Source organism: Gorilla gorilla, chromosome 20, assembly GCF_029281585.2.
Source record: "Gorilla gorilla gorilla isolate KB3781 chromosome 20, NHGRI_mGorGor1-v2.1_pri, whole genome shotgun sequence".
Classification (NCBI taxonomy): domain Eukaryota; kingdom Metazoa; phylum Chordata; class Mammalia; order Primates; family Hominidae; genus Gorilla; species Gorilla gorilla.
The window spans coordinates 6,280,703-6,306,788 of record NC_073244.2 but is presented as its reverse complement, the minus strand read 5'-3'; the positions used below and the strand labels follow the sequence as shown (position 1 = coordinate 6,306,788).

Below are 26,086 nucleotides of genomic sequence, written 5' to 3'. Positions count from 1 at the left end.
AATACAAAAATTAGCCAGGCACGGTGGCACGTACCTGTGATCCCAGCTACTCAGGAGGCTGAGACAGGAGAATTATTTGAACCTGGGAGGCAGAGGTTGCAGTGAGACGAGACTGAGCCACTGCACTCGAGCTTGGGTGACAGAGCGAGACTCCGTCTAAAAAAAAAAAAGGCCAGGCACGGTGGCTCACGCCTGTCATCCCACCACTTTGGGAGGCCGAGGCAGGCGGATCATGAGGTCAGGAGATCATGACCATACTGGCTAAGATGGTGAAACCCCGTCACTAAAAATGCAAAAAATTAGCCGGGCGTGGTGGTGGGCGGCTTTAGTCCCAGCTACTCGGGATGCTGAGGCAGGAGAATGGCGAATGGTGTGAACCCGGGAGGCGGAGCTTGCAGTAAGCCGAGATCACGCCACTGGACTCCAGCCTGGGCGATAGAGCGAGACTCTGTCTCAAAAAATTAAAAAAATAAAATAAAATTCTGTTCCCGTGTATGGTGTTAGGATAGAGAGTAGTTTTCTTCTTCAGTTCCGGGATCATAGCTCCCGAAGCCCTAGTTGCAGTCTTTTGCTGCACTGCTGAGCTCGTTAGGCCTCAGGAAATAATCTCCCGCCCTCCTCTGAGCTGCAGAGCTCTAATCTTACCTTTTCGATTACGGGTCTTGGGACCCTCCCCAAAGAGGGTCCTGCCCTATACCCCTGGGGAAGTAATGCTGACATCATGAAGCTTCCATAAAATCCCTAGGCCGCGTGTGGTGGCTCACGCCTGTAATCCCAGCACTTTGGGAGGCCGAGGTGGGTGGATCACCTGAGGTCAGGAGCTTGAGACCAGCCTGGCCAACGTGGTGAAACCCCGTCTCTACTAAAAATACAAAAGTTAGCCGGGTGTGGTGGCGGGTGCCTGTAATCCCAGGTACTCAGGAGGCTGAGCCAGAAGAATCACTTGAACTCAGGAGGGGGAAGTTGCAGTGAGCCGAGATCGCGCCACTGCACTCCAGCCTGGGTGGCAGAGCAAGACTCCGTCTCAAAAATGAACAAACAAAAAAAGCCACGAAACCCTAGAGAACTGGGTTCTGGGGAGCTTCCAAGAGCTGAACACGTGGAGATGCCTGGAAGCTCCGAGATGGTGCCCTGTGCATCCTCACGGCACTCCAATCCCCACCCTACACGTACCTCACCTGTGGTCCCTTCTTCTGTTATCTTTGCCACATCCTTTATAGTAAACCAGGAAACACAAGTGTATCCGAGTTCAGTGAGCTGCTCCAGCAAATTAATTGAACCCAAAGGGGTGCTGGGAACCCCAACTTGAACCCGGCCAGATCAAAGTCCTGGAAGCCCAGATTCGCAACTGGTGTCTGAAGAGGGAGAGGCTTGGGGACTGAGCCCTCGGCCTGTGGGATCTGACGCTATCTCTGGGTAGAAGGTGTCAGAGCTGAATTAAGAGGACACCCGGCTGGCGTCTGCTGGTTGGTGTGTGGGAAAAAACGCTCCCACATGTGGTCACAGAAGTCTTTTCTGTGTGGATGACTGTGACGTGGTGGTGAGAGCAGGGGAGAAACAAGGCTTCAGTGTTCCCTATGTCCGATTGGACACCTTCCACCAGAACAGGCTGTGGGGACTCCCATTTAACAGGAGACACTGAGGCCAAGGGAGTGAAGTCACCTGCCAGCAACCGTTCGGAGCTGGAGTTCTGGATTCACTTCTTATTTTTTTATTTTTTGAGACGGAGTCTCGCTCTGTCGCCCAGGCTGGAGTGCAGTGGCGTGATCTCGGCTCACTGCAAGCTCCGCCTCCCGAGTTCACGCCATTCTCCTGCCTCAGCCTCCAGAGTAGCTGGGACTACAGGTGCCCGCCACCACGCCCGGCTAATTTTTTGTATTTTTAGTAGAGACGGGGTTTCACTGTGTTAGCCAGGATGGTCTCGATCTCCTGACCTCGTTATCCACCTGCCTCAGCCTCCCAAAGTGCTGGGATTACAGGCGTGGGCCATCGTGCCCGGCCTGTTTTTTTTTTTGTTTTTTTGAGACAGGGTCTCACTCTGTCGCCCAGATTGGAGTGCAGTGGCTCAATCTCGTCTCACTGCCACTTCTGCCTCCTGGGTTCAAGTTATTCTCCTGCCTCAGCCTCCTGAGTAGCTGGGATTACAGGCGCCCGCCACCACAGCCAGCTTTTTTTTTTTTTCGTATTTTTAGTAGAGACAGGGTTTCACCATGTTGGTCAGGCTGATCTCGAACTCCTGACCTCAAGTGATCCGCCGCCTTAGCCTCCCAAAGTGCTGGGGTAACAGGCGTGAGCCACCGCGCCTGGCTGGATTCGCTCTTGCAGTCTGAGAAGTGATTCTGGTTGGTGGTGGTGGGCACTGGGACGACCCTCCCCACCGGTGGCGAGTGGGAGGCCCTGTGCGTTCTGGAGCAGGCCGGGCGCAGATCCCAGCTGAGCCCTTGCTGAGGGTGTAACCTCCGCTGCCTGGGCCTGGGAATCAATCACATGAGGCACTTCAGTTCCTGGGAAGTGTTGGGGCTGTTGTCTCACCAATGTCACTACCATCTGCCCGGCTGGCCTCTTTGTGTGACATCTGGGCAGACTGAGGCTCAGGGAGGATACCTGGGCCGGGCGGGGCTGGAGGGCCCGGGCCCTGCGTTCCAGAAGAGCCGCCTGCTCTCCGGCCTGAGGCTCTGCAAGGCCCCGTGGGGCGTCCCCCTCCGCTGCTCCCACCAGGCCGGGTCCAGGGGTCCCGGCGTTTCCGGCCTCGAATCCAGCCTCCACCCTCCAGCCGCCGCGGTTCCGGGGCCGTGGGGGGCCTGCTGGGGAAAAGCGTCTTCTGCGGGCACCGGGGCTGGGAGGCGGGCGCGCGCACACACACCAGCGTCAGCCTCGCAACAGATTTTATTAGCGTGGGGCAGGGGCTCCCGCGGGGGTGGAGGGGCGGCCGCGGCGCTGTGTGGGGACGGGGCGTCCGCTTCCTGGGAGCCCCGGCCTCCTCCTCAGGGCTGGGCGCCTGGTTACGGCAGGGCCTCACCAGGGCGAGAGGAAGGCTTCGCGCGCCCCGCACGCGGGGACCCCCCAGTGCAGATCCCGGATCCGCGCGGCCCACGGGGCTCAGCCCACCGGCTTGACCTTCGCGATGAAGAGCGCGGCGGCCCTCTCCAGGAACTCCTCGCGGGTCATGGGCGCGCTGGGCCGCCGCCCCCCGACGGCGCGGTCCAGCGCCAGCGCCAGGCTGTCGGGCCCCAAGCGCGAGCCGGCCTCCAGGAAGCGCGCGGGCGCGGCGGCGTCGCTGGCCTGCAGCGCGCCCTCCAGGGTGTCCAGCACGGCCTGGCCCACGCGGCGGTCGGCCACGGCGGCGGCCGGGTCCTCCAGCAGCTGGAAGAGCGCGCCGGCGCGCGCCACGAACTCCAGCAGCACGAAGCAGGTGAGTGTGCCCGCGCGGAAGACGCTCAGCGGCACCGCCTCGTGGTCACGGCACTGCACCTTGCGCAGCAGCGGCGCCACCACCTCCTCGGGGGCTTGGCCGTCCCGGCAGATGCGCCTGAGCAGCTCGCTGTAGGTGCGCCCGTCCAGCCCCGGCCTCTTCCTGCGCCCGCCGGCGCTCAGGCACTCGTAGGCCACACTCACGTTGTTGTTGAAGGCGGCCCTGCGGAGACGGGGACGTTGGGGGCCGGCAGAGCCCGCGCGCCCACCCAGCCCCAGCCTCCCCTCCTCGCCAGGCCTATGCCCTAGCCTCCCCGACCCCCCAACCAGCCCTGGCCTCCCCTCTCCTCCTACCCCCCATCCCCGGCCTCCCCTCCTCCTCACCCTCTATCCCTGCAGCTCCTCTCTTGAGCCCCCGCCTCCCTCCTCCCAGCTAGGGCCTCTCCTCCCTGCAGCATCCCCAGCCCAGGCCTCCCTCCCCCCAGCATCCCCAACCCAGGCCTCCATCCTCCCAGCCCCCTCCCAGCTCGGGCGTCTCCTCCCCCCAGCATCCCCAGCCGGGGCCTTTCCTCCCTTCAGCATCCCCAGCCCAGGCCTCCCTCCTCCCAGTCCCCTCCCAGCCCAGGCCTCCCTCCCCCCAGCATCCCCAGCCCTGGCCTCTCCTCCCCCCAGTATCCCAAGCCCAGGCCTCCCTCCTCCCAGCCCCTACCCAGCCCAGGCCTCCCTCCTTCCAGCCCCTGACCAGCCCAGGCCTCCCTCCTTCCAGCCCCTACCCAGCCCGGGCCTCCCTCCTCCCAGCCCCTACTCAACCTGGGCCTCCCCTCCCCACCCCACCAGCACCCCCAGCCTGGGCCTCCCTCCTCCCAGCCCCTACCCAGCCTGGACCTCCCCTCCTCCCAGCTCCCACCCAGCCTGGCCTCCTTCCTCCCAGCACCCCCCAGCCCGGGGCTCCCTCCTCCCAGCCCCCACCCAGCCAGGCCTCCCTCCTCCCAGCACCCCCTAGCCTGGGCCTCCCCTCCCCACCAGCACCCCCAGCCTCGGCCTCCTCCCAACCTGGATCTCCCTCCTCCCAGCCTCTACCCAGCCTGGCCTCCCTCCTCCCAGCACCCCCCAGCCCGGGCCTCCCCTCCCCACCAGCACCCCCAGCCTCGGCCTCCTCCTCCCAACCTGGGTCTCCCTCCTCCCCGCCTCCACCCAGCCTGGCCTCCCCTCTCCCAGCCCCCACCCAGCCTGGCCTCCATCCTCCCAGCACCCCCCAGCCTGGGCCTCCCCCCTTCCAGCCTCCACCCAGCCTGGCCTCCCTCCTCCCAGCCCCCACCCAGCCTGGCCTCCCCCCCTCCCAGCCCCCACCCAGCCTGGCCTCCCCCCATCCCAGCCCCCACCCAGCCTGGCCTCCCCCCTTCCAGCCCCCACCCAGCCTGGCCTCCCCCCTCCCAGCCCCCACCCAGCCTGGTCTCCCTCCTCCCAGCCTCCACCCAGCTCAGGCCTCTCCTCCCCGCAGCTCCCATCCAGCCCTGGCTTCCCAGCTCCAACTGGACCGGCCTCAGGGCCTCTGCAAGGGCCGTGACACTGCCTTCCCCCAGATCTCCCTCACCTCCTCCCTGGTCTCCTCCAGGTCTCTCCTCAAATGTCGCCTCCCCTGACCCCTAACTCCTTTCCTCCTGTTTTCTTCCTAGTGGTCATCCTGTCTCACTCGCTGTCCCACATCCCTGTGAGCTTCATGTCTCCCACCAGTGTGAGCACCTGCCCTCCAGGGCCGGAAGTTCGTCTTGGTTATAGCCCTGGTGCCCAGAACACTGCCCTGCCCACAGTAGGTGCTCAGTAAATGTCTTGAATCAACCAACAGGCATCTGTCTGGGGCATCTGGCCCCAGTGAAGAAGGAATTAGTGAAATCAACCCTAACCTAATAGTAGTAGTAATAGAAATTTTAAAATCCTCTTAAAGTTGCTGCAAAGTGTGACCCCCACCCTTACACTCAAGTTAAAAGAGAATGTTAACAGCCTGTCTTCTCTCTGTAGTCAGTGGACCTTATCTATACTCTCCAACTCCACATTCCTCAGTTTATTACAGGCCCAGCGAGTTCCTGCTTACCTCCCTAGCACGGCTGCAGGGTCACAAGACTGATAAGTTTAGGTTGTAAGACATGTTTTTCTCAAGATGTAAGAAATGTTGGCCAGGCACGGTGGCTCACGCCTGCAGTCCCAGCACTTTGGGAGGCCGAGGTGGGAGGATCACAAGGTCAAGAGATTGAGGCCATCCTGGCCAACATGGTGAAACCCCATCTCTACTAAAAATACAAAAATTAGCGGGACGTGGTGGTGCACGTCTGTAGTCGCAGCTACTCGGGAGTGTGAGGCAGGAGAATCGCTTGAACCTGGGAGGTGGAGGTTGCGGTGAGCCGAGATGGCGCCACTGCACTCCAGCCTGGGCGACAGAGCGAGACTCCGTCTCAAAAAAAAAAAAAGAAAAAGAAAAAAGAAATGCTGTAATGCTTAACTGCCTTTGTTTCTCGCCTCTGTAACTTGCTTCCCGCCTCACGTAGTTCCCGCCTTACGATGTTTAAAAATAGGAAAAGCCCTTTGTTCGAGGCTCAGACTTTCTGGATGTATGTCCAGCTGAGCCAGTGATCACCTTGATAAACTCTCCTGAACCTTTTTTGGTCTCTCCACTCTTTGTTTCGCAACACCAGGACCCTCTGGTCTCCCTCCCTGCAGCAGCAGCGCCTGTTTACATGTGGCCAAATACTGTGCTCAACATTTAACACAACTGACATTTGTTTTTTTCTTTTCTTTTCTTTCTTTCTTTCTTTTTTTTTTTTGAGACAGTGTCTCACTCTGTCGTCAGGCTGGAGTGCAGTGGCACAATCGCAGCTCACAGCAACCTCCACCTCCCGGGTTCAAGCGATTCTCCTGCCTCAGCCTCCTGAGCAGCTGGGATTACAGGCGTGTGTTACCACGCCCGGCTAATTTTTGTATTTTTAGTAGAGACGGGGTTTCACCATGTCGGCCAGGATGGTCTGGATCTCGAGTGACCTCGTGATCCACCCACCTCGGCCTCCCAAAGTGCTGGGATTACAGGTGTGAGCTACTGCGCCCAGTCTGTGCTGAACATTTAACACAGCTGACATTGCATTTTTTCTTTTGTTTTTTTGAGACAGGGTCTCACTGTGTTGTGCAGGCTGGAGAGCAGTGGTACAATCAGGGCTCACAGCAGCCTCCACCTCCTGGGCTCAAGCGATCCTCCTGCCTCAGCCTCCCAAACTGCTGGGATTACAGGTGACAGCTGCTGCTCGGGGCCAGTGGTGGTATTTCTCTCCCCACAATCCCACAGGCGAGGCCCCGCAGTCAGCCTGAGGGTCAAATCCGACCTGCTGCCTGCTTTTGTAAATAAAGCTTTATCGGAACATAACCACATCAGTCTGCTGACATGTGGCCTGTGGCAGCTTCAGACCAGAACCGTAGAGCTGAATGTCAGGATGGAGGCTGCCACGCAAAGCTGAAATGTTCACTATCTGGCCCCTTACAGAAGAAGGCTGTCAGCCCTGCTGCCGGCTCTGGGGTGGGTTCGATTCCTTGCCCCAGTGAGGAGCCTGAGGCCTTACTACGTGCCACTCGTGTGCTGGTAGTGTGACACACACTCCCGTGGAGGGCACCAGGGAGTGGCCAGGGAGCACCGTCGCCAGCGTGGGGGCCGCTGCAGGACCCTGGGTGGGCTGCTTAACCCCCTGGCCTCACTCCCCCCATCAGTTCCCGGCCAGGCCTTATGCTAGTGGCCTGTTACTTCCTCTGGGACATATAGGGAAACTGAGGCTCAGGGCAGCCCCATGGTCTGGCCAAGGGTCCCAGAGAGGAAGTGGCCAACCTCAGGGCTTACGCTTTTCCCTTCTGGGAGCTCAGCTTCATGGTGAGGAGGGCAGCCTTCCCTCCGGCATGACCTGGGCACACGACTTCACCTTTCTGTGGGCCACCTGTGGTAGGTGCCGGGGAAGTGCTAAGCCAGCATGCAGTAGGTGCTCAGTAAATGCAGGGTTGGTGTGCAGCAGGTGCTCAGTAATGCAGGGCTGGTACACAGTAGGTGCTCAGTGATGCTGGGCCAGAATGCAATAGGTGCTCAGTAAATGTGGGGCTGGTGTGCAATAGGTACTCAGTAATGCTGGGGCGATGTGCAGTGGGTGCTCAGTAAATGCTGGGCCAGCAAGCAATAGGTGCTCAGTAAATGTAGGGTCAGTGTGCAGTGGGTGCTCAGTAATACAGAGCTGGTGTACAGTAGGTGCTTAGTGAATGCAGGGCTGGTACATAGTAGGTGCTCAGCAAATGTGGGGCCAGTGTGCAGTGGGTGCTCAGTAATGCTGGGTCTGTGTACAGTGGGTGCTCAGTAAATGCTGGGCCAGCGTGCAATAGGTGCTCAGTAAATGTGGGGCCGGGGCAGGTTGGTGTGCAGCAGGTGCTCAGTAATGCAGGACTAGTGCACAGTAGGTGCTAGTAATGCTGGGGTTGTGTGCCGTGGGTGCTCAGTAAATGTGGGGCTGGTGTGCAGTAGGTACTCAGTAATGCTGGGCTGGTGTGCAGTAGGTGTTCAGTAATGCTGGGCTGGTGTGCAGTAGGTGTTCAGTAATGCTGGGCTGGTGTGCAGTAGGTGTTCAGTAATGCTGGGCTGGTGTGCAGTAGGTGTTCAGTAATGCTGGGCTGGTGTGCAGTAGGTGTTCAGTAATGCTGGGCTGGTGTGCAGTAGGTGTTCAGTAATGCTGGGCTGGTGTGCAGTAGGTGTTCAGTAATGCTGGGCTGGTGTGCAGTAGGTGTTCAGTAATGCTGGGCTGGTGTGCAGTAGGTGCTCAGTAATGCTGGGCTGGTGTGCAGTAGGTGCTCAGTAATGCTGGGCTGGTGTGCAGTAGGTGTTCAGTAATGCTGGGCTGGTGTGCAGTAGGTGTTCAGTAATGCTGGGCTGGTGTGCAGTAGGTACTCAGTAATGCTGGGCCGGTGTGCAGTAGGTGTTCAGTAATGCAGGGCCGGTATGCAGTAGGTGCTCAGTAAATGCTGGGCCAGCGTGCAATAGGTGTTCAGTAAATGTGGGGCCAGGGCAGGTTGGTGTGCAGCAGGTGCTCAGTAATGCAGGACTAGTGCACAGTAGGTGCTCAGTAATGCTGGGGTTGTGTGCAGTGGGTGCTCAGTAAATGCTGGGCCAGGATGCAATAGGTGCTCAGTAAATGTGGGGCTGGTGTGCAGTAGGTACTCAGTAATGCTGGGCCAGGATGCAATAGGTGCTCAGTAAATGTGGGGCTGGTGTGCAGTAGGTGTTCAGTAATGCTGGGCCGGTATGCAGTAGGTGCTCAGTAAATGCTGGGCGGGTGCACAGTAGGTGCTCAGTAATGCTGGGCCGGTGCACGGTGGGTGCTTGGTGAACACGTGCCTCCCTGGTCATCACTGCTGCTCAGTTCAGGGCTTAGGGATGGACGTGCCATCTCAGCGAGCTCGAGGGTCAAAGCTCTGCTATGGAGGAGGAAACTGAGGCCCAGAGGCGGGAGGGCAGCGACCTGCAATTCAACTCTAGGCCCATCTGGCTGTAGGCTCCTTTTCCCTCCCAAGTAGTAAAGGCCCCATTTGTTGGCCCTTATAATCTGCTGAGCGCTTTTACCATCCATGAGGTCATCCCCAAAATGCGCTGGGGGCAGTCGCAGCGTCAGCGCGGCGGCCCGAGCTCCCATCACGCCTGACTTCACGACCGCGAGCCGAGCCCGGCTGACCTCTCCGCATGACCCAGCAGGAGCCGCACCGGGGCCCCTCTCATCAGGATCTGCTGTGAGGTCGGGCAGGCTGCTGCCGCCTCACAGATCACACCCCAAACCTAGAGGCCTAAAACCAACAAGCATTTACTATTGACACAGCGTCTCGGCGGCGGCTTTGCTGCGAGGCTCTGGCTTGGGGTCTCTTAGGAGGTTGCCGTGGCCACACTCCCCCGGGGCTCCACGGGAGGCGGCCCAGTCCCCCGCAGGGGAACCCGCGCGGCTCTTGGCAGCGGCTGCAGGTGCTCCCTGGGAGCTGCGCGAGCGACCCCACCGCATGGCGGCTGCCCAGCCGAGCCAGCAACCCACCCAGGAGGGAGGGGGACACCACGATGTCCTTCGTGACCCGCCTCGGAGGCCACACTCTGTCCGTTGCTTCTGCAGTCCCGTTCCGGCTGTGCAGGGGGAAGGGACGGCACCAGGCCGTGAACCCCGGGAGCCGAGGCTTGCAGGGGCATCTCGAAAGCTGGCGACGGCAGCGCTGCTCCGCGGATCCCTCCGCCACTTCTCCACCCGCCACTTCTCCACCCCGCCGAGGGTGAGCCTCTGGGCCTTGCTTTGCCCCCTGAAACGTGCAAGGGGGCGTGGCCCACTTTCAGCGGGAATGTTAAGAGCCATCGTGCTACTTCTCAGTCCACTTCTCTGTGGTCATGATTGCAGGCGCGTGTCAAGATCAAACAAGCCCTTGGTTAGGGGGGTGGGGGTGCCGTGGCTCCTGCCTGTGAGCCCAGCACTTTGGGAGGCCGAGGCAGGAGGATTGCTTGAGTCCAGGAGTTCGAAACCAGCCTGGGCAACATAGTGAGATCCTGTCTCTACAAAAATTTAAAAATCAGCCAGGTGTGGTGACGTGCGTCTGTGGTCCCGAGTACTTGGGAGGCTGAGGTGGGAGGATCCCTTGAGCCCAGGCGGTCGAGGCTGCAGTGAGCTGGGATTGCACCACTGCACTGCAGGCTGGGTGACAGCAAGACCCTGGCTCAAAAAGAAAACTGGGCCAGGCACAGTGGCTTATGCCTGTAATCCCAGCACTTTGGGAGGCCGAAGCGGGTGGATCACTTGAGGTCAGGAGTTCAAGACCAGCCTGGCCAACATGGTGAAACCCCGTCTCTACTAAAAATACAAAAATTAGCCGGGCGTGGTGGCGGGCGCCTGTAGTCCCAGCTACTTGGGAGGCTGAGGCAGGAGAATGGCGTGAACCCAGGAGGCGGAACTTGCAGTGAGCCGAGATCACGCCACTGCACTCCAGCCTGGGCGACAGAACCAGACTCCATCTCAAAAAAAAACAAACAAACAAACAACTGGACGTCCCCTGCAGAGTAAGCGAGAAGAGTTTTGCTTGTGTTGAAGGCACTGAGGTTTGGGGTTGTTGGTTCCTGTCGTGCTTGCAGCTTCTCCAGACTGACAGGTCTGTGGGCCAGGATTACCCAGCGCCATCCACCACCACTTCTGCACAAATGCTCTCCTCTCTGGGGGCGGCAGCCCTGGTCCGGCTCCGCAAGCATCCACGCGGCCCCTCGGTGTGCAGGGCTCTGTGCCTGGCCCAGTCCTGCCTCGGGTGTTCGTCTGCCCCTCCCAGCTGTGTGCACTCTCCTTTTCTGCACCTGGCCTTGTGCATCTACGGAGTGGGGGTTCTTGTGAGGACGGGAGAACGGGGCTGGAGCCAGGTGCCCAGGACAGCAGCTGGCATACGTGTGGGAGGCCCTACCTGCTTATTTCGGGCTGTAATTAGGGCAGTAGCTCAGCCACAGCTGCCTTGAGGGGCAGGAAGACACACAAAGAGGTAATTACAGCCTGGTGAGATCACAGCCATGATGACGGCAGGAGACAGGAAGGTGACAGCCAACTTCAAGGCGGCCGCATACCCGCCCGTCCTGGGCTCCCGGGCGGCTCCCAACAGAATCATCAGGTGAGGGAGGAGGAGGAAGAGGAAGGCAGCAAGCTCTGGGCTTGGAGGAGGAGGCCGGGGCTGGAACGTCAGCTCTGCCTGTGACGGTGGCCTCTGGGCCTTGGTTTCCCTGATTGCAAAATGGAAAGCGGGAGCCCAGCCAGGGCTCCGTCTGTGTCGGCTCCTACACAGAGCGGTTTGTAAGGCGTGTGAGCATTTGTTAATACAGGAAAGATTCTATTTATGGAACGTCTCCAGAAAGAGACAGGAGCCACCCTACACCTTAGACTTCTGCTTCCCACTCCTGCCCCCAGCAGACGCCGGGCGGTGTCTGGGACATCTGTGGTTGTCACGACTCGGAGAGCTCCTGGCAAGGAGTGGGTGGAGGCCAGGGACGCTGCTCAGGGCCCTGCAGTACCCAGGACGGCCCCCAGAGGACGAGTCGGGGGAACCCTGGCCCAGATCAGCCGGGGCTTCGTTTTCGTGCACGTTTTCCTGGCAGTGACCTGCAGGGGGCAGTGCAGCCCTTGCTGCTACGATGAGCAACCTGGTGGCTGAGGAGGCCTCCGGGGCTGCACTCTGGGGCTCTCTGACCCCAGCTCTGCCCTTGGTGGCCGTGTGGCCTTCAGCAAGTCATGTCACGTCTGTGTGTGTGCTCCAGGGGGCCTTGGAGACGACCAGGAAGGTGGCAGGAGGGGGACACTGTGGCTGCCATCACCAGCCCTGGCGGCCGGAGCTTGCAATTTCTCAAAAGAAGGTGCCAGGGAGGATCTGGGGTGACTTCTCCCCCAGTCTACCACGGTGATGCTCTCAGGAGCAGCCCCAGTCAGCCCCTCAGCCTTTGGGGGTCCACACCCTGGACTGAGTGGGGACAAATCTGCCAAGCTCTGAGCTTCTCTTTTTTTTTTTGAGACGGAGTCTCGCCCTGTTGCCCAGGCTGGAGTGCAGTGGCGCGATCTCGGCTCACTGCAAACTCCGCCTCCCGGGTTCACGCCATTCTCCTGCCTCAGCCTCCCGAGTAGCTGGGACTACAGGTGCCTGCCACCACACCCGGCTAATTTTTTGTATTTTTAGTAGAGACGGGGTTTCACTGTGTTAGCCAGGATGGTCTCCATCTCCTGACCTTGTGATCCGCCCACCTCGGCCTCCCAAAATGCTGGGATGACAGGCGTGAGCCACCGCGCCCGGCTGCTCTGGGCTTCTCTTCCTGACTGGCCAGGTGACCTCAGGGGTTCCCGACGGTCCAAGGATGGAGGGGCGGCCGGAGCTGCCTGCTGGGAGGATGGGAGCAGGCCTGGCTCCATGAGCACAGAATCAGATGCCATGCAGGTCTATGCACCTGTCTTCCGCATTCCCCACTGGCTGTGTCTCTGGGGAGCCCAGGCGAGCCCAGGGCTGGGATGCATCTGCCACCAGCACCACCCTTGCCCTGAATCTCTCGTATGAGAACTCTTCCAGCCAATGGCTCCACTCCTGTCCTGGGGTGACTGGTGCCCACCAAACTCACGCCCATCCAGAACCTCAGACTGAGAGCTTATTTGAGACAGCAGCTTTGCAGATGTAGATGGTTGAGGTCACACTGGAGTAGGGTGGGGCCTAGTGGTGTCCTTATGAGGGAACACAGAACAGAGACACACAGGAGGCCATGTGACGACGGAGGCAGAGACTGCAGCGATGTGGCCACAAGCCAAAGACTACTGGCCGCCACCGGAAGCTGGGGAGGCAAGGAAGGCTCCTTCCCTGGAGCCTCCAGAGGGAGTGTGGCCCTCCTGACACCCCGATTTCAGACTTCTGCCCTCCAGAACTGTGAGAGAATAAATTTCTGTTGTTGTAAGCCACTAAGTTGGAGATAATTTGTTCCAGCAGCCCTCGGAAATTAATATAAATATAAATATCCTCATCTGCAGTGTCTATGGGGTGAGTGGCTTGTGCAGTGCTCAACCTGAACAACCATACATGGTGGGCCTGCTGTTGACCCCTTTTCCTCCTTCGGAGATTCTCTTCCGGATGTCCTGGGAGGCCATCTTCCTCCTGCTCCCCCTTCACCTCTGGTCTCACGTTCTCACCCTTTCTGGTGGGCTCTCTGGGCTAGGTGCCCTCAGAGTGTGGTCCTGAGCTCTTCTCATCTCTCCTGAAGCCTTCAGGACCCCTCCAGTTCAGTCTTCTGTCCTGGCCCCGTGTCTCAGTTGCAGACGCTTCTTTCTACCTTCCTGTCTCCAGGCTCCTCCCAGCCTCCAACTTAATCCGCAAGTGGCTCTGGCAGCTTCTTCAAACGAGGGGCCTTCCATCGCAGTAAACGGCTCCACTGACCTTCTGGGCCTGCCCTTGCCCGCTCCCCTCCCACCTGGCTCCAGCAAATCATCGGGCGGGGCCTTCAGAGCCACTGGGCCACTGGAGCAAGTCTGCTCCTTGTTCAGGTCCCCAACACCCTGCCACCCTTATCTGAGTATGATCTTGGACACCTGTGCACCCTGACCGTGGTGGGGGGGACACTCCCCATCTCTCTTCTCCCCCCGAACTTCTCTGGGACTCTGGCGAGGGCTGCCATGGTGGGCGCTTATGCCCTGGTTATGAGGCTGAAAGGGCACCTTTGCTTGGCATCCTTCCCTGCCTGCTCTTCCCACCCCCTTCCTGGGTTCTCTTGGGCACACCCCCTTATAAAATCACCTGCACACACAATGCCTACCTCAGGCTCCGCTTCTGGGGACCCCCCCCCACAAAAGACAGCAGCCCATCCATCCCCAACGTCAACACATAGTCCCCAACCACCTTTCCTGGGCTCAGAACTGGCCCCAGCCAGGGGACACCGCGCGTAGGCACCTACAGCCTCGCATGCTTCAGCCAAATTCCGTGGCTTTCCCGCCTCCCGTGTGCCCCACACTCGGGGTCTAAATTTGCACCTGCTGGGCCTCTTCCCTGCAACCCGCCCGCACATCGCCAGGCTCTTCCAGGAATCCCCACCTGCCCGCTGGGAGCCTGTCCCCTAAGATGGGGGCCCTGGGTGACTGCGCTGCTCTCTGTAAATATTCACGTTCTGGCTGAATGGACGGGGATGCCATGAGGCTGCTAAGGAGGCGACTAGGAGGACCTGCTCGGGGGCTGGCTCTGCGACCTCGGGCCAAGTCCTCTTGAGCTGCACGGTTTTGAAAATCATGAATTGCAAGGGGAAACTCAGCACCTGCAAAAAGGCATCACAGAAGGCGAAGCCGGCCAGAAGGACTCGCGCCGCATGCAGCGCGCTGTCTAGCGCCGGACCGAAGCCCGGACCCTCCAGCCCACCTTGTCCGATCCATCCCACCCAAGAAGGCATCGCGGACTACAACTCCCAGCAAGCCCCGGGCCCCCGCGCCGGCGCTGCGGGTAGGGAGCCGCGCGCGGCATGCTGGGAGTTGAAGTCCATCGCTGCCCCACCCGCCCAAGCCGGCCCGCTGCGCACCTCTGGGAGTGGTGGGCCAGGCGAAGGTGCCACAGCGCGCGGCCCAGGCGCTGCTGCTGCAGCAGGAGCTGGCCCGGGGGCTCCCCGGCGCCGCCGTTTACAGGCGAGCGCAGGCCCATGTTCTCGAAGTAGTGAGCCAGGAAGGCGATCGGCTCCTCGGGCCGCGCCTCCAGCACCTTCAGCAGGGCCGCACGTAGCATTTCCGTCACGCCGACCTGCCGCAGGAAGTCCTCCTCGCTCTCGGCCGCCCCCACCGCCCGGGATACCGACTGGCGGCCGCTGTCTGTGAAACCGGCCGGCGGTGCTACCGCTTGCCGCCGCTTCTCCACTGCCGCCATCTTCGCTGAGGGCAGCGGGACCGGAAGCACCGCCATATGCCACTGTGCGCTAGAGCCCTCCCAAGGCGGCCATCTTGATTAAGGGCAGAGGGCACCGGTATCCCGCTGGGAGACTTTGGGAAGTGACAAGGGTACGCTACCACTTTCCTTGTGTCCTTATTGGCACTCTCTCTTCTCCTCCCTCTTTGTGTATATTGATTGGCTCTCCTGGCTTTGGCCTCGGTCCTGAATTTTGCCAGACTCCAAAATGGCTGCCTCGGAAGTGCTCCGTTTCTGGCACAAAGCCGGATTGCTTGCCATTTGGGTAGTGAGCGAGTCCTTCATTAGCATGGTCTCCTAGCAACCAGTCTCCCTGGTTACCAGAGAAGCCTGACGGAGCATGCGCGGGGCTGGACCTGCCCAGGACTGCTGGACCCATCCCCGCGCCCGGCCCCCAGACCCTTTTCTCATGTTCATCTCTGAGCCTTGGTGCTGGGGGTCGAGCTCAGCCTGGCCTTCCGCCTAACTCAGTCAACGTCTGAGTGCGTAGCTCACCTCGTGGGAGAAGCCCCCTCCCCAGCTCCGCTGCAGCTGCGCTGAGCCCCTACTGGCGGCCTCACGGGCGAGCATCCCGGGCTGTTACCCCGCTGACCGCCAGAGGGAGCTTTCTGACACCGCAGCCTCCAGAGCTCCAAACTCTGCCATGGCTCTCCAGGGCCCCCGGGCTGGCACCTCCAGGCCTTCATCGGCTGACCTCGCTTCCGGCCGCCCTCCCGGCCCTCCCAACCCTCCGCAGCCCGCAGCCGCCTCAAAACACAAGCAGTCTCCTCCATAAGCCGCCTCTCCGTGTGTTTCCCCAGGCGACCTCTGTGTATCTTCCCTCACTGCTTTCGGGGACTCCTGGTTAAGCTTCTCACCGAGGAAACCACTAAGCCCTGGCGTTTTCCCGCCCCGGGCAGAGCTTGCTGGGTGCCGTCCCCGTCCCTCAGGGGCGTTGCCCCGGGCAGGGGGCAATGAGAGCTGTTTGCCCGGGGACCATTCCACCATCCTCCCAGCACAGGAATCTCTGGCGGGCAGACCAAATGCCCTTTGTAAAACGTAAAGTAGAGGTTCCTCTTCAAATGAGACTTTCCTCCCCATCTAATTAGGAATAAATAGTAACTTCTCTTAGAAGCAAAATGTACTCAAAGACCTGTGGTAGGCCGGGCGCGGTGGCTCACGCCTGTCATCCCAGCACTTTGGGAGGCCAAGGCTGGCGGATCACGAGGTCAGGAGATCGAGACCATCCTGGCTAACGCGGTGAAACCCCGTCTCTACTAAAAATACAAAAAATTAGCCGGGCGTGGTGGCGGGCGCCTGTAGTCCCAGCTACTCGGGAGGCTGAGGCAGGAGAATGGCGTGAACCCGGAAGGCGGAGCTTGCAGTGAGCCGAGATCGCGCCATTGCACTCCAGCCTGGGCGACAGAGCGAGACTCCGTCTCAAAAAACAAACAAACAAAAGACCTGTGCTAACATTCTTTGTTAATTAATTGTTAATGTTATATTGAATATATATAATGTAATAAAGAAATCAACGTACTTTATGTTCTTAGTGCCCACAATGTAGGCTAAATATCTGCCCTGGTGTGCTTATACTGGTCCGAGCAAGCATTAGGTCATAACCTGTTCCTCTTCCTTATTTGAAGGTGTTTTTACCTTTCTTAGCATTCCACAAGCTACTTCTTCCTTCCTTTGTTCTCCTCTGCCTTTGCCTCTTTTTAAAAGTTCCAAGCTGCTAGCCGATCGGGACAAATACAGAATGTGAGGTCCCGTTCCAGCCAATGGAAACCAGACACAGCAGTAGGGTGGACGCGTCAGGTTATAAATGACCCTGTCTCCTTTGTTCTGGATACTCTCGTGGCAAAACTGCTGGCCAGTGTACCCTTTCTGCAGAAAGTAAAACAGTGGCCTTGCTGAGGAAATGACATTTATATTCAAGTGCTATTTCTTTACGGCACCGGGGAACAAGCATTTCTAACACTTTATTCTCCAGCCCCGGACTGTGGGATGAGGGAGATGGAGCCATCAAGGCAGGACCCACAGTCAACCCTCTGCTGTCCGGAGCCCTCAGACCTCTCCTCTCCACGGAGTGGGTGTCAACTGAGAAAAATGACACGTTTCTATCATTTTAGGAGGTTTATTTGCCAAAGCCTCAGGAGGTCCTGACGACAGGGGCCCAGGGTGGTCAGGGCACAGCTTGGTCTTATGCATTTTTAGGGAGACATGAGACATGAATCAATATATGTAAAAAGTACGTGGTTCTGTCCAGAAAGGTGGGGACCACTCAGGGAGGGGCTTCAGGTCATGGGTAGGTGAGACAAACAGTGGCCTTCTTTTGAGTTTCTGATGAGCTTCTCCAAGGGAGGCGATCAGAACATGCATCCATCTCTGTGAGCAGAGGGATGACTTTGAGTAGAATGGGAGGCAGGTTTGCCCTGACCAGTTCTCAACTCGAAGGGGTCCAAGCTATTTTGCTTTCACAGGGGGAAAGGCTGGCCACTCAGGAGGGGCTGATCCCGACCTGGCCGGTCCCCCTTAACCCAGCCCAGGCCGACACCTGGGGCAGGAGCCTCAGAGAAGCTGGTGGGTGGGTGTCGTCCTCAGCCAGGTGCCGGCAGCGTTTCCAGAGGTGATAGGTGGGCAAGGCCAGGAGCAGCAGTCCCAGCACCGCACTGCTGGTCCACAGAGCCACGGGCAGCTGGTCACCCGCAGGTTTGGACACTGGGGAGAGAGTGCAGGAGACCCCGGTCAGAGCCCTCCAGGCCTCTGCAGGCTTGGGAAGGGAGGAGCCCCTCAGAGGCTACACGTGCTTCCAAAGTTACCACATTCCCTGAAATTTCACAAAGGACTTTACCATGACCCTTTTGAAATGCGCATAGCACCTTAGAGTTTAGAAATGGGCAGTCCAGGCCGGGCGCGGTGGCTCACGCCTGAAATCCCAGCACTTCGGGAGGCCAAAGTGGGCGGATCACGAGGCCAGGAGTTTGAGACCAGCCTGACCATGGTGAAACCCTGTGCCTACTGAAAATACAAAATTAGCTGGACATGGTGGCAGGCGCCTGTAATCCCAGCTACTCGGGAGGCTGAGGCAGGAGAATCACTTGAACCCGGGAGGTGGAGGTTGCAGTGAGCTGAGATCGCACCACTGCACTCCAGCCTGGGTGACAGAATGAGACTCTGTCTCTCAAAAAAAAAAAAAAAAAAATGGGCAGACCGGAGAGAGGACGGCTCACCACCATGAAGGGTGCTGAGCCTACAATCTGCACTTTGAAGGCAGTCTGGGGAAAAAGGAGGAATGTAATATATCTCCTTCATACTACTTTATATTGATTACCTGTTGAAATGATAATGCTTGGGATATATTGGGCTCTGCGAAATGTATGACCACACTTTTTTTTTTTTTTTTTTTTTTGAGATGGAGTCTTGCTCTGTCCCCCAGGCTGGAGTGCAATGGCGTGATCTTAGCTCACTGCCACTTCCGCCTCCCGGGTTCAAGTGATTCTCCTGCCTCAGCCTCCCGAGTAATCCTCAGCTGGGATTACAGGCACACACCACCACACCTGGCTAATTTTTGTATTTTTAGTAGAGATGAGGTTTCACCATGTTGGCCAGGCTGGTCTCAAACTCCTGACCTCAGGTGATCCTCCTCCTTGGCCTCCCAAAGTGCTGGGATTACAGGCGTGAGCCACCGTGTCTGGCCAACACTTTTTTTTTTGAGGCTGAGTCTTGCTCTGTCACCCAGGTGTGATCTCAGCTCACTGCAGCCTCAACCTCCTGGGCTCAAGTGATCCTCCTGCCTCGGCCTCCGAAAGTGCTGGCATTACAGGCATGAGCTACCATGCTTGGCCCGACCACATTATTTTTACTTTTAATTTTTTTTTTTTTTTTTTTTTTTGAGACGGAGTCTTGCTGTCTCCCAGGCTGGAGTGCGCGATCTCGGCTCACTGCAAGCTCTACCTCCCGGGTTCATGCCTTGCCTTTACTTTTAAATTTGAAATTATCTGTAGGAAGTAGAAAAGTTCCTCTTCAAAGCTCGTCTTGATTTACAAATAAAATAATAGACAATAGACACTAGAAATAATAGCTTCTTACTCTAAAGCCTCCTATCAGCTATTAGTTCTTACACTTTAGCCCAGTTAGTTGCTTGGGCTTACCCAGGCATATCTGGAGAGTCCCAGGGAAGTCTTAGCTCATAGCTTATGCCCCTTCCTTATTTGGAAATGTTATTGCTTCCTCAAATCTTTCGTAAGCAACTTCCTCTCCTTGTTTGTCCTCCTTTGCGCTTACCTATTTAGGAAAGTTTTAGGTTGTTAGCAAACTGGGTATCAGTTTAAAAGTGTGATATCCTGCTCCAGCCAGTGGATGCAGGACACAGCAGTAAGGGCGACCCAAATGTGTGAGGGATAAATATGTCTGCTTTTCCTTTGTTCAGCTGTGCTCTCACCATTGTTCCATCTACAATGAGCACCCTTTCTGCAGAAAGTAAAAATGGCCTTGCTGAGAGAATTAAATTTGTTTGAGTGCTATTTCTTTGTGGCACCGGGGGACAAGCATTTCTAACATTACCTATGTGGGCCGGGTGCAGTGGCTCACACCTGTAATCCCTGCACTTTGGGAGGCCGAGGCGGGCGGATCACCTCAGGTCAGGAGTTGGAGACCAGCGTGGTCAACATGGTGCAACCCCATCTCTACTAAAAATACAAAAATTAGCCGGGAGTGGTGATGGGTGCCTGTAATCCCGGCAACTCAGGAGGCTGAGGCAGGAGAATCGCTTGAACCCAGGAGGCGGAGGTTGCAATGAGTCAAGGTTGCACCACTGCACTCCAGCCTGGGGGACAGAGCGAGACTCTGTCTCGAAAAAAAAAAGGAAAGAAATTACCTATGTGGCCGCATTCTGTTTCTGCTTCTATTCCAAAGATTCTTCTAGTCTACAAGGCTTAGAATTTACCAGGTGCCTTGACATCTACACTGTCCCTGATGTTTACAAAAAGGACCCACAGTTAAGAGAAGTCCACTGGACAGACAGGGAAACTGAGGCTGGACAGACGGGGAAACCGAGGCTGGGCAGATGGGGAAACCGAGGCTGGAAAGACGGGGAAACCGAGGCTGGGCAGACGGGGAAACCGAGGCTGGAAAGATGGGGAAACTGAGGCTGGGCAGACGGGGAAACCGAGGCTGGGCAGGGCAATTTCTTGTCTAAAGTCTTCATCCAAGGAACCTCTCGCTCCCAGTCCTTCCCGCCCTCCCTGCCCCCAGGGACCAGAACTCACAGCCTGTTGGGATCACTTCTCCCTGTGTGGGCCCAGCCTGGGAGATCTCAGGGCGGCGAGTCCTGGTGGAGCCTGGGCTCCTGGGGGTGTGTGTGGAGCCCTGCTGGGGGGCGGGCTCCGGGGAGGTCGTGTCGGGAGGCTCCGGGGAGGTGGTGTCGGGAGACTCCGGGGCGGTCGTGTCGGGAGGCTCCGGGGAGGTGGTGTCGGGAGGGTCCGGGGAGGTCGTGTCGGGAGGCTCCGGGGAGGTGGTGTCGGGAGGCTCCGGGGAGGTCGGGCTGTGCAGGACTGGAAACAGAGTGAGGGTTTTTTTTTTCTCTCTGCTGCCCCAGGCTTGCTTCTCCTGCCTCAGTCTCCGCATCTGGATGAAGGGCTTGGACCAGAACCTCTCCAAGCCCCTTCCCTGGACCACTCTGGTGAGTCACATTTCCATTTATTCTTTTTTTTTGTTTGTTTGTTTGTTTTTTTTGAGACGGAGTTTTGCTCTTGTTACCCAGGCTGGAGTGCAGTGGCGCAATCTCGGCTCACCACAACCTCCGCTCCCCAGGTTCAAGCGATTCCCCTGCCTCAGCCTCTGGAGTAGCTGGGATCACAGGCGTGTGCCACCACGCCTGGCTAATTTTGTATTTTTAGTAGAGACGGGGTTTCTCCATGTTGGTCAGGCTGGCCTTGAACTCCCGACCTCAGGTGATCTACCCGCCTCGGCCTCCCAAAGTGCTGGGATTACAGGCGTGAGCCACCGCGCCCGGCCTGGTTTTTTTTTTTTAGAGATGGGGTCTCGCTCTTTCGTGCAGGCTGGAGTGCAGTGTTGCGATCATGGATCACTGCAGCCTCAACCTCCCAGGCTGAAGCCATCCTCCCCACTCAGCCTCCTGAGTAGCTGGGACCACAGGTGTGCAATGCCACACCCAGCTAATTTTTAAATTTTTTTGTAGAGATGGGAGGTCTCGTATGTTGCGCAGGCCGGTCTGGAACTCCTGCACTCAAGTGATCCTCCCGCCTCCGCCTCCGCCTCCCATGGCCGGCCCACGTTTTTGTTTCTATTCGGCATGCTGTTCTAGTTGATAAAGCCTAGAATTTGTTGTTGTTGTTGTTGAGATGGAGCCTTGCTCTGTTGCCCAGGCTGGAGTGCAGTGGTGCGATCTTGGCTCACTGCAACCTCCGCCTCCCGGGTTCAAGCGATTCTCCCGCCTCAGCCTCCCGAGTAGCTGGAATTACAGGCGCCCACCACCACGCCAGGCTAATATTTGTATTTTTAGTAGGGACGGGGTTTCACCATGTTGGTCAGGCTAGTCTCGATCTCCTAACCTCGTGATCCACCCACCTCAGCTTCCCAAAGTGCTGGGATTACAAGCGTGAGCCACCGCACCTGGCCACATCTAATTTTTGTATTTTTAATAGAGATGGGGTTTCACTATGTTGGCCAGGCTAGTCTTGAACTCCTGACCTCAGGTAATCCACCCACCTCAGCCTCCCAAAGTGCTGGGATTACAGGCGTGAGCCCGGCCTAAAGCCTATAATTTATAAAGTGCTTTGAAATCCACATGGTCCCTGAAATTTACAAAGGACCCACGGTCAGGGAAGTCCACTGGACAGATGGGGAAACTGAGGCACCACAGTGGGCAGGATGGGAGTCCGGGCATTCCAGGGCCCCCACTCACTGGCAACATCACCCCAGCAGCCTCCTTAATCTCCACGTGCCTCAGTTTCCTCAACTGTCAAAGGGGTGAGAGTCACCTCTTTGGGCTGCCCTGAGAGCGAGTGGGTCCCGCGTTTATTATGATGGGCTGTGGACAAGGAGAGTTGGGAGGAGGCTGGCGTGGAGAGAGGAGGTGCTTGGGGGCTTTCTGCCCTGGCCTTCTGCTCCATCCCCTGTGGGACTGATGGGGAGACTGAGGCCCGTGAGGGCCCGTGTTCTGTAAAATATCCCTCAAATCCAGCCTCCTCTCTGCCCACCCCAGCCCCACCCCCACCACCAAGACCTCCCAGGTCTCCCAGCTTCTGCTCTATCCCCGGGAGCCCTTTGCTTGAAACTCACGACCTCACGTCCATTAACATGGGTATCAGGGTGCCCCGTGGGAGGACAAATCCCTTTTTCTTTAGTGGGAGAAGCCGGCAGGGGCTTCGGGATTGGACAGAGCGTGAAGGGAGCACCGCCAGGGCACCGGCCCACATTAAATGTCTTCATCCGAGCATTCAGCAAGGGTTTATTGAGCACCTGCTATGCCCCAGGCCCTGTTCTAGCTTCTGTGGACACAGCCGTGCGCGACACAAGATTCCCACCTTGGGAGCCACAGCGGGAGAAGGTCATGGAAAAGAGAATGTACGGGACTGGGGGATGTCAGATGTCATCCAAGGTGTCAAGAAACGAAACAGAAGGGAAAGGGGGCTCACACGCGTGTGCGTGTTTGTACACACGTGTGCCTGTGTGCTTGTGTTTGTACACGTGTGTGGGTGTGTGCGTTTGTACACGTGTGTGCATGGGTGTCTGTGTTTGTACACGCATGTGGGTGTGTGCGTGTTTGTACACGCGTGTGCCTGTGTGTTTGTACATGCATGTGGGTGTGTGCGTTTGTACACGCGTGGGCGCGTGTGCCTGTGCACGCATGTGCTTGTGTGCCTGTACACGCGTGTGCACGTGTGCCTATTTGTGTACGTGTGTGCGCGTGTGCTTGTGTGCCTGTTTGTACACACGTGTGCTTGTGTGCCTGTGCACACGTGTGCTTGTGTGCCTGTGTTTGTACACGCGTGTGCGTGTGTGCCTGTGTGCACGCGCGTGTGTGTCTGTGTTTGTGCATGTGTGTGCTTGTGTGCCTATGTTTGTACACCTTGGGGATCAGGGGTTGACCCTTTAAACGGGAATCCAGGGAAGCCTCACGGAGGAGGCAACATTCTACAGAGACCTGAGGGGGAGGAGGAGAGAGCCGTGGAAAGATCCGGAAGAAGGGTATTCCCGGCAGAGGGCACAGCCGTGCAAAGGCCCCGGGGCAGGATCACGCCTTGCGTGTTGGAGGAACAGCGAGGAGGCCCGTGTGGCTGGAGCAGAATGAGGAGGGGGAGAAAGGGTGGAGGGAGGGCAGGAAGGGGACAGGGCAGGTCGTGCAGGTTCCTGTGGGTCCTGGGGAGGACTTGGGCTTTGACCCCAAGGCAAGAGCCATGGAGCGCTGTGGGCAGGGGAGGGGTGGGACCTGTGCTGGGGGGCAGGTGCTCGGCAAATACATGTTGCGTTGATGAATGTCGCTGTCGCTGCGTGGGGGAATCCAGTCCTCCCAGCGCCCCACAGCACAGGTGCTGCCACCCCCCGCCACCCCGTCCCGAAGTGCTTGTCAAGGCTGGCGAGCGGGTGGGTCTCCAGGGCACCCAGCGGACTCACCGGGGATGGCCTGGCGGTGGCTGAGCTCCAAGCCAGGCAGCCTCATCGTGGCCTGGCAGTAGAGGGCGGGCGGGACAGGGGTCCCCAGGGGCGGCAGCCGCCAGCGCTCTGTCACCCTGAACAGCACGTCCTCGTCCCCCTGGGGCTCCTCCTCCTCCTCCTCCTGCACCTCCGGGCCCAGGGCTTGCGCCCCCTCCAGTTCCTGGCCCCCCACGAGCAGGGAGAAGGAGAGCGCGTTGGGGTCCACGGGCGTGACCTTGTGGGCCGTACAGGCCACCTCTGGGTCACCAGGCACCAGGGCTGCCGGGGAGACGGTCAGCTGGTCCGGGAAGGCTGTGATGGAGGGTCGGGGGTGAGGGCTGAGCCCAGACTCAGGGCTGGACAGGATGGAGGGGCCGGAGCCCGGAGGGGCTTGGAGCTGGGGCCAAGGATGAGTGGGGGCTGCTGATGAACAGGCAGTGGGGACGGCCTGTGCGCAGGCCCCGTGGCCCCACCCTGGGAGGCTGGAATAGACTGGAGGATGGGCCAGGGCCGGCCCTGGGAGGGTTGGGGTGAGTTGGGGGGAAGCGAAGGCTGGGGACCTGGGTTCGGGGAGCTGTGCATGGAGCTGGGACCGGGCCTGCAATCTGGGAGGCTTCCAGGAAGAGGTGGCATAGGGAAGGAGCCGTGAGTCCAAGGGTCAGAGAGGCAGGGCGCGGGGGGACGCCTCACCGTACACAAGGAGCTGCACGGTGTGCTGGAAGGTGCGGCCCCCGCAGGAGCCCACGCACACGCGGGTCCCGGCCGCCGAGAGCGAGGCGTTGCGCACGGTGAGGACGCTGCGGCCCGTGTCCGACTGCACCGCGCCCAGGCTGGTGTCCAGGCCCCGCCACTGCACCGAGGCCCCGCGTTCCGCGCAGACCAGGCGGCAGGTGAGCTGGCGCGAGGCGCCCAAGGCCACGGCCACCACCGGCTCCGGGGGCTCCACCTGCAGGGGCTTCACCTGGAGGGACTGGCCTGCGGCGACCGCGGCTCTCGCTCAGCCCCGCGGAGTCCCGGACCCCGCCCCGCCTCTGCCCCTCTGCCCAGTTCCCGGACCCTCCGCTGCACCCCGGACCCCTGCCCCGCCGCTACCCGGACTCCCAGGCTCGGTCCCTGAACCCCGCCCCGACCGCCGCCTCTGCCCCAGTCCCCCGAACCCCAGCTGCCTGGAGCCAGTTTCGCTGCGGGTCAGGGGGCCGCGCGGAGTCCCCCAACTTCCCCTCTCAGCCCCTGCCTCCTCCGAGCCCCCTCCTCTGGCAGGATCACCTATCACCCCCTCTCTCGGAGCCCCTTAACTCTGAGCACCCCTCCTCTCTCCCGCGCCCCCTCCGAGCCCCTCCTCTCTCCTGCTCCCCCTCTTAACTCCCTCCTCTCTCCCGCGTCCCCTCCCCGCTCACCGCGCCCCTTCCTCTCCCCCGAGCCCCCTCCCCTCTCCCGGGCCCCCTCCTCTCTCCCGGGCCCCCTCCCCTCTCCCGAGCCCCCCTTCTCTTCCGAACCCCCTCCCCTCTCCTGCGCCCCCTCCTCTCTCCTGCGCCCCCTGCTCTCTCCTGCGCCCCCTCCCCTCCGCGCCCCCTCCTCTCTCCTGCGCCCCTCCTCTCTCCTGCGCCCCTCCTCTCTCCTGCGCCCCTCCTCTCTCCTGCGCCCCTCCTCTCTCCTGCGCCCCTCCTCTCTCCTGCGCCCCTCCTCTCTCCTGCGCCCCCACTCTACTGAGCCCCCTCCCCTCTCCTGAGCCCCCTCCTAACTCACTCCTCTCTCCCGCGCCCCCTCCCCTTCTCACCGAGGAGGAGCCCCAGAAGCCCCGCCAGCAGGAGGGCCAGTCCGCAATCCATGCTCAGTCCCCTCTGTCCCGAGGCCGCGGGGAAGCCGCTTAAATAGAGGCGCCCACTCCTTCCCGCCGCCCGGCGACCCCGCTCCAGCTGCTCCCCGGGGGCTTCCCAAGGGGCTTTCCTGGCCTGACCCCCGACCCTGGAGGCGGCAGAGAGGCAGGGGCTGGGGGCCAAAGATGGGGCGGGGGCCCGGGGCCACTCAGGATGGGCAGGCAGGAAGGTCTGGGTCTGTTCCAAGCCTCATATTCAGGCACGGGAAGATCGCAGACGGAGGCCGGAGGGTCGAGGTCAAGTGCATGGAAGTGGGACAGAGGCTGGGCAGCACCGCCCCCACCCCGACGGCGGGTCCCCTGCACTTTCTTTTCTTTTTTTTCTGAGTTTCGCTCTTGTTGCCCAGGCTGGAGTGCAATGGTGCGATCTCAGCTCACCGCAACCTCTGCCTCCCGGGCTCAAGCGATTCTCCTGCCTCAGCCACTCCAGTAGCTGGGATTACAGGCATGCGTCACCACGCCTGGCTAATTTTGTATCTTTAGTAGAGACAGAGTTTCTCCATGTTGGTCAGGCTGGTCTCGAACTCCCGACCTCAGGTGATCTGCCCGCCTCGGCCTCCCAAAGTGCTGAGATTACAGGCGTGAGCCACCGCGCCCGGCCCGCCTGCACTTTCCCGGGCGGCCGCACAGGGGCGGTGGAGAGCAGCCCCCCTGCTCCGGAGCTGCGGGCCGGGTCTTGTCGGC

The 26,086-nt window shown here is 59.4% G+C and overlaps 3 protein-coding genes across 4 annotated transcripts in view; 1 reads left to right on the top strand and 2 right to left on the bottom strand.

Annotated features, from left to right (window-relative positions):
- Positions 1-2,868: 2,868 nt before the first annotated feature.
- TPGS1 (tubulin polyglutamylase complex subunit 1) lies at positions 2,869-15,009 on the bottom strand. Its single transcript, XM_055370983.2, has 2 exons — positions 14,510-15,009; positions 2,869-3,634 (listed from the first exon to the last, which is right to left on the bottom strand). Exons 1-2 carry the CDS (start codon positions 14,881-14,883, stop codon positions 3,100-3,102), a joined length of 909 nt encoding a protein of 302 aa, XP_055226958.1. The 5' UTR covers positions 14,884-15,009; the 3' UTR covers positions 2,869-3,099.
- CIMAP1D (CIMAP1 family member D) overlaps positions 14,936-26,086 on the top strand; it is a 51,127-nt gene continuing 39,976 nt past the window's right edge. Inside the window, exons 1-2 of the mRNA XM_055370985.1 lie at positions 14,936-14,978; positions 20,465-20,548. The gene's annotated coding sequence lies outside the window, so the exon portion shown is untranslated. The remainder of the gene's footprint in view (positions 14,979-20,464; positions 20,549-26,086) is intronic.
- On the bottom strand, positions 16,987-25,697 carry MADCAM1 (mucosal vascular addressin cell adhesion molecule 1). 2 transcript variants are annotated; one of them, XM_055370981.2, is made up of 5 exons: positions 25,304-25,697; positions 24,217-24,501; positions 23,506-23,838; positions 20,136-20,420; positions 16,987-17,586 (listed from the first exon to the last, which is right to left on the bottom strand). In XM_055370981.2, the coding sequence occupies exons 1-5, from the start codon at positions 25,353-25,355 to the stop codon at positions 17,366-17,368; spliced, it is 1,176 nt and encodes a 391-aa protein (XP_055226956.1). In that variant the 5' UTR covers positions 25,356-25,697; the 3' UTR covers positions 16,987-17,365. The 2 variants fall into 2 exon arrangements, with proteins under 2 accessions (XP_055226956.1, XP_055226957.1); XM_055370982.2 differs by lacking the exon at positions 20,136-20,420.

What these genes read in the sequence shown, in the direction of transcription:
- MADCAM1 (XM_055370981.2), bottom strand. Translation starts at nt 25,355, where the DNA reads ATGGATTGCGGACTGGCCCTCCTGCTGGCGGGGCTTCTGGGGCTCCTC. An exon ending in GCTTCTGGGGCTCCTCCTCG is followed by an intron (nt 24,502 to 25,303) that starts GTGAGAAGGGGA and finishes CGGTCGCCGCAG; the next exon opens with GCCAGTCCCTCCAGGTGAAG. An exon ending in CCACCGCCAGGCCATCCCCG is followed by an intron (nt 20,421 to 23,505) that starts GTGAGTCCGCTG and finishes CTCTGTTTCCAG; the next exon opens with TCCTGCACAGCCCGACCTCC.
- TPGS1 (XM_055370983.2), bottom strand. Translation starts at nt 14,883, where the DNA reads ATGGCGGTGCTTCCGGTCCCGCTGCCCTCAGCGAAGATGGCGGCAGTG. An exon ending in CTGGCCCACCACTCCCAGAG is followed by an intron (nt 3,635 to 14,509) that starts GTGCGCAGCGGG and finishes CCGTCTCCGCAG; the next exon opens with GGCCGCCTTCAACAACAACG.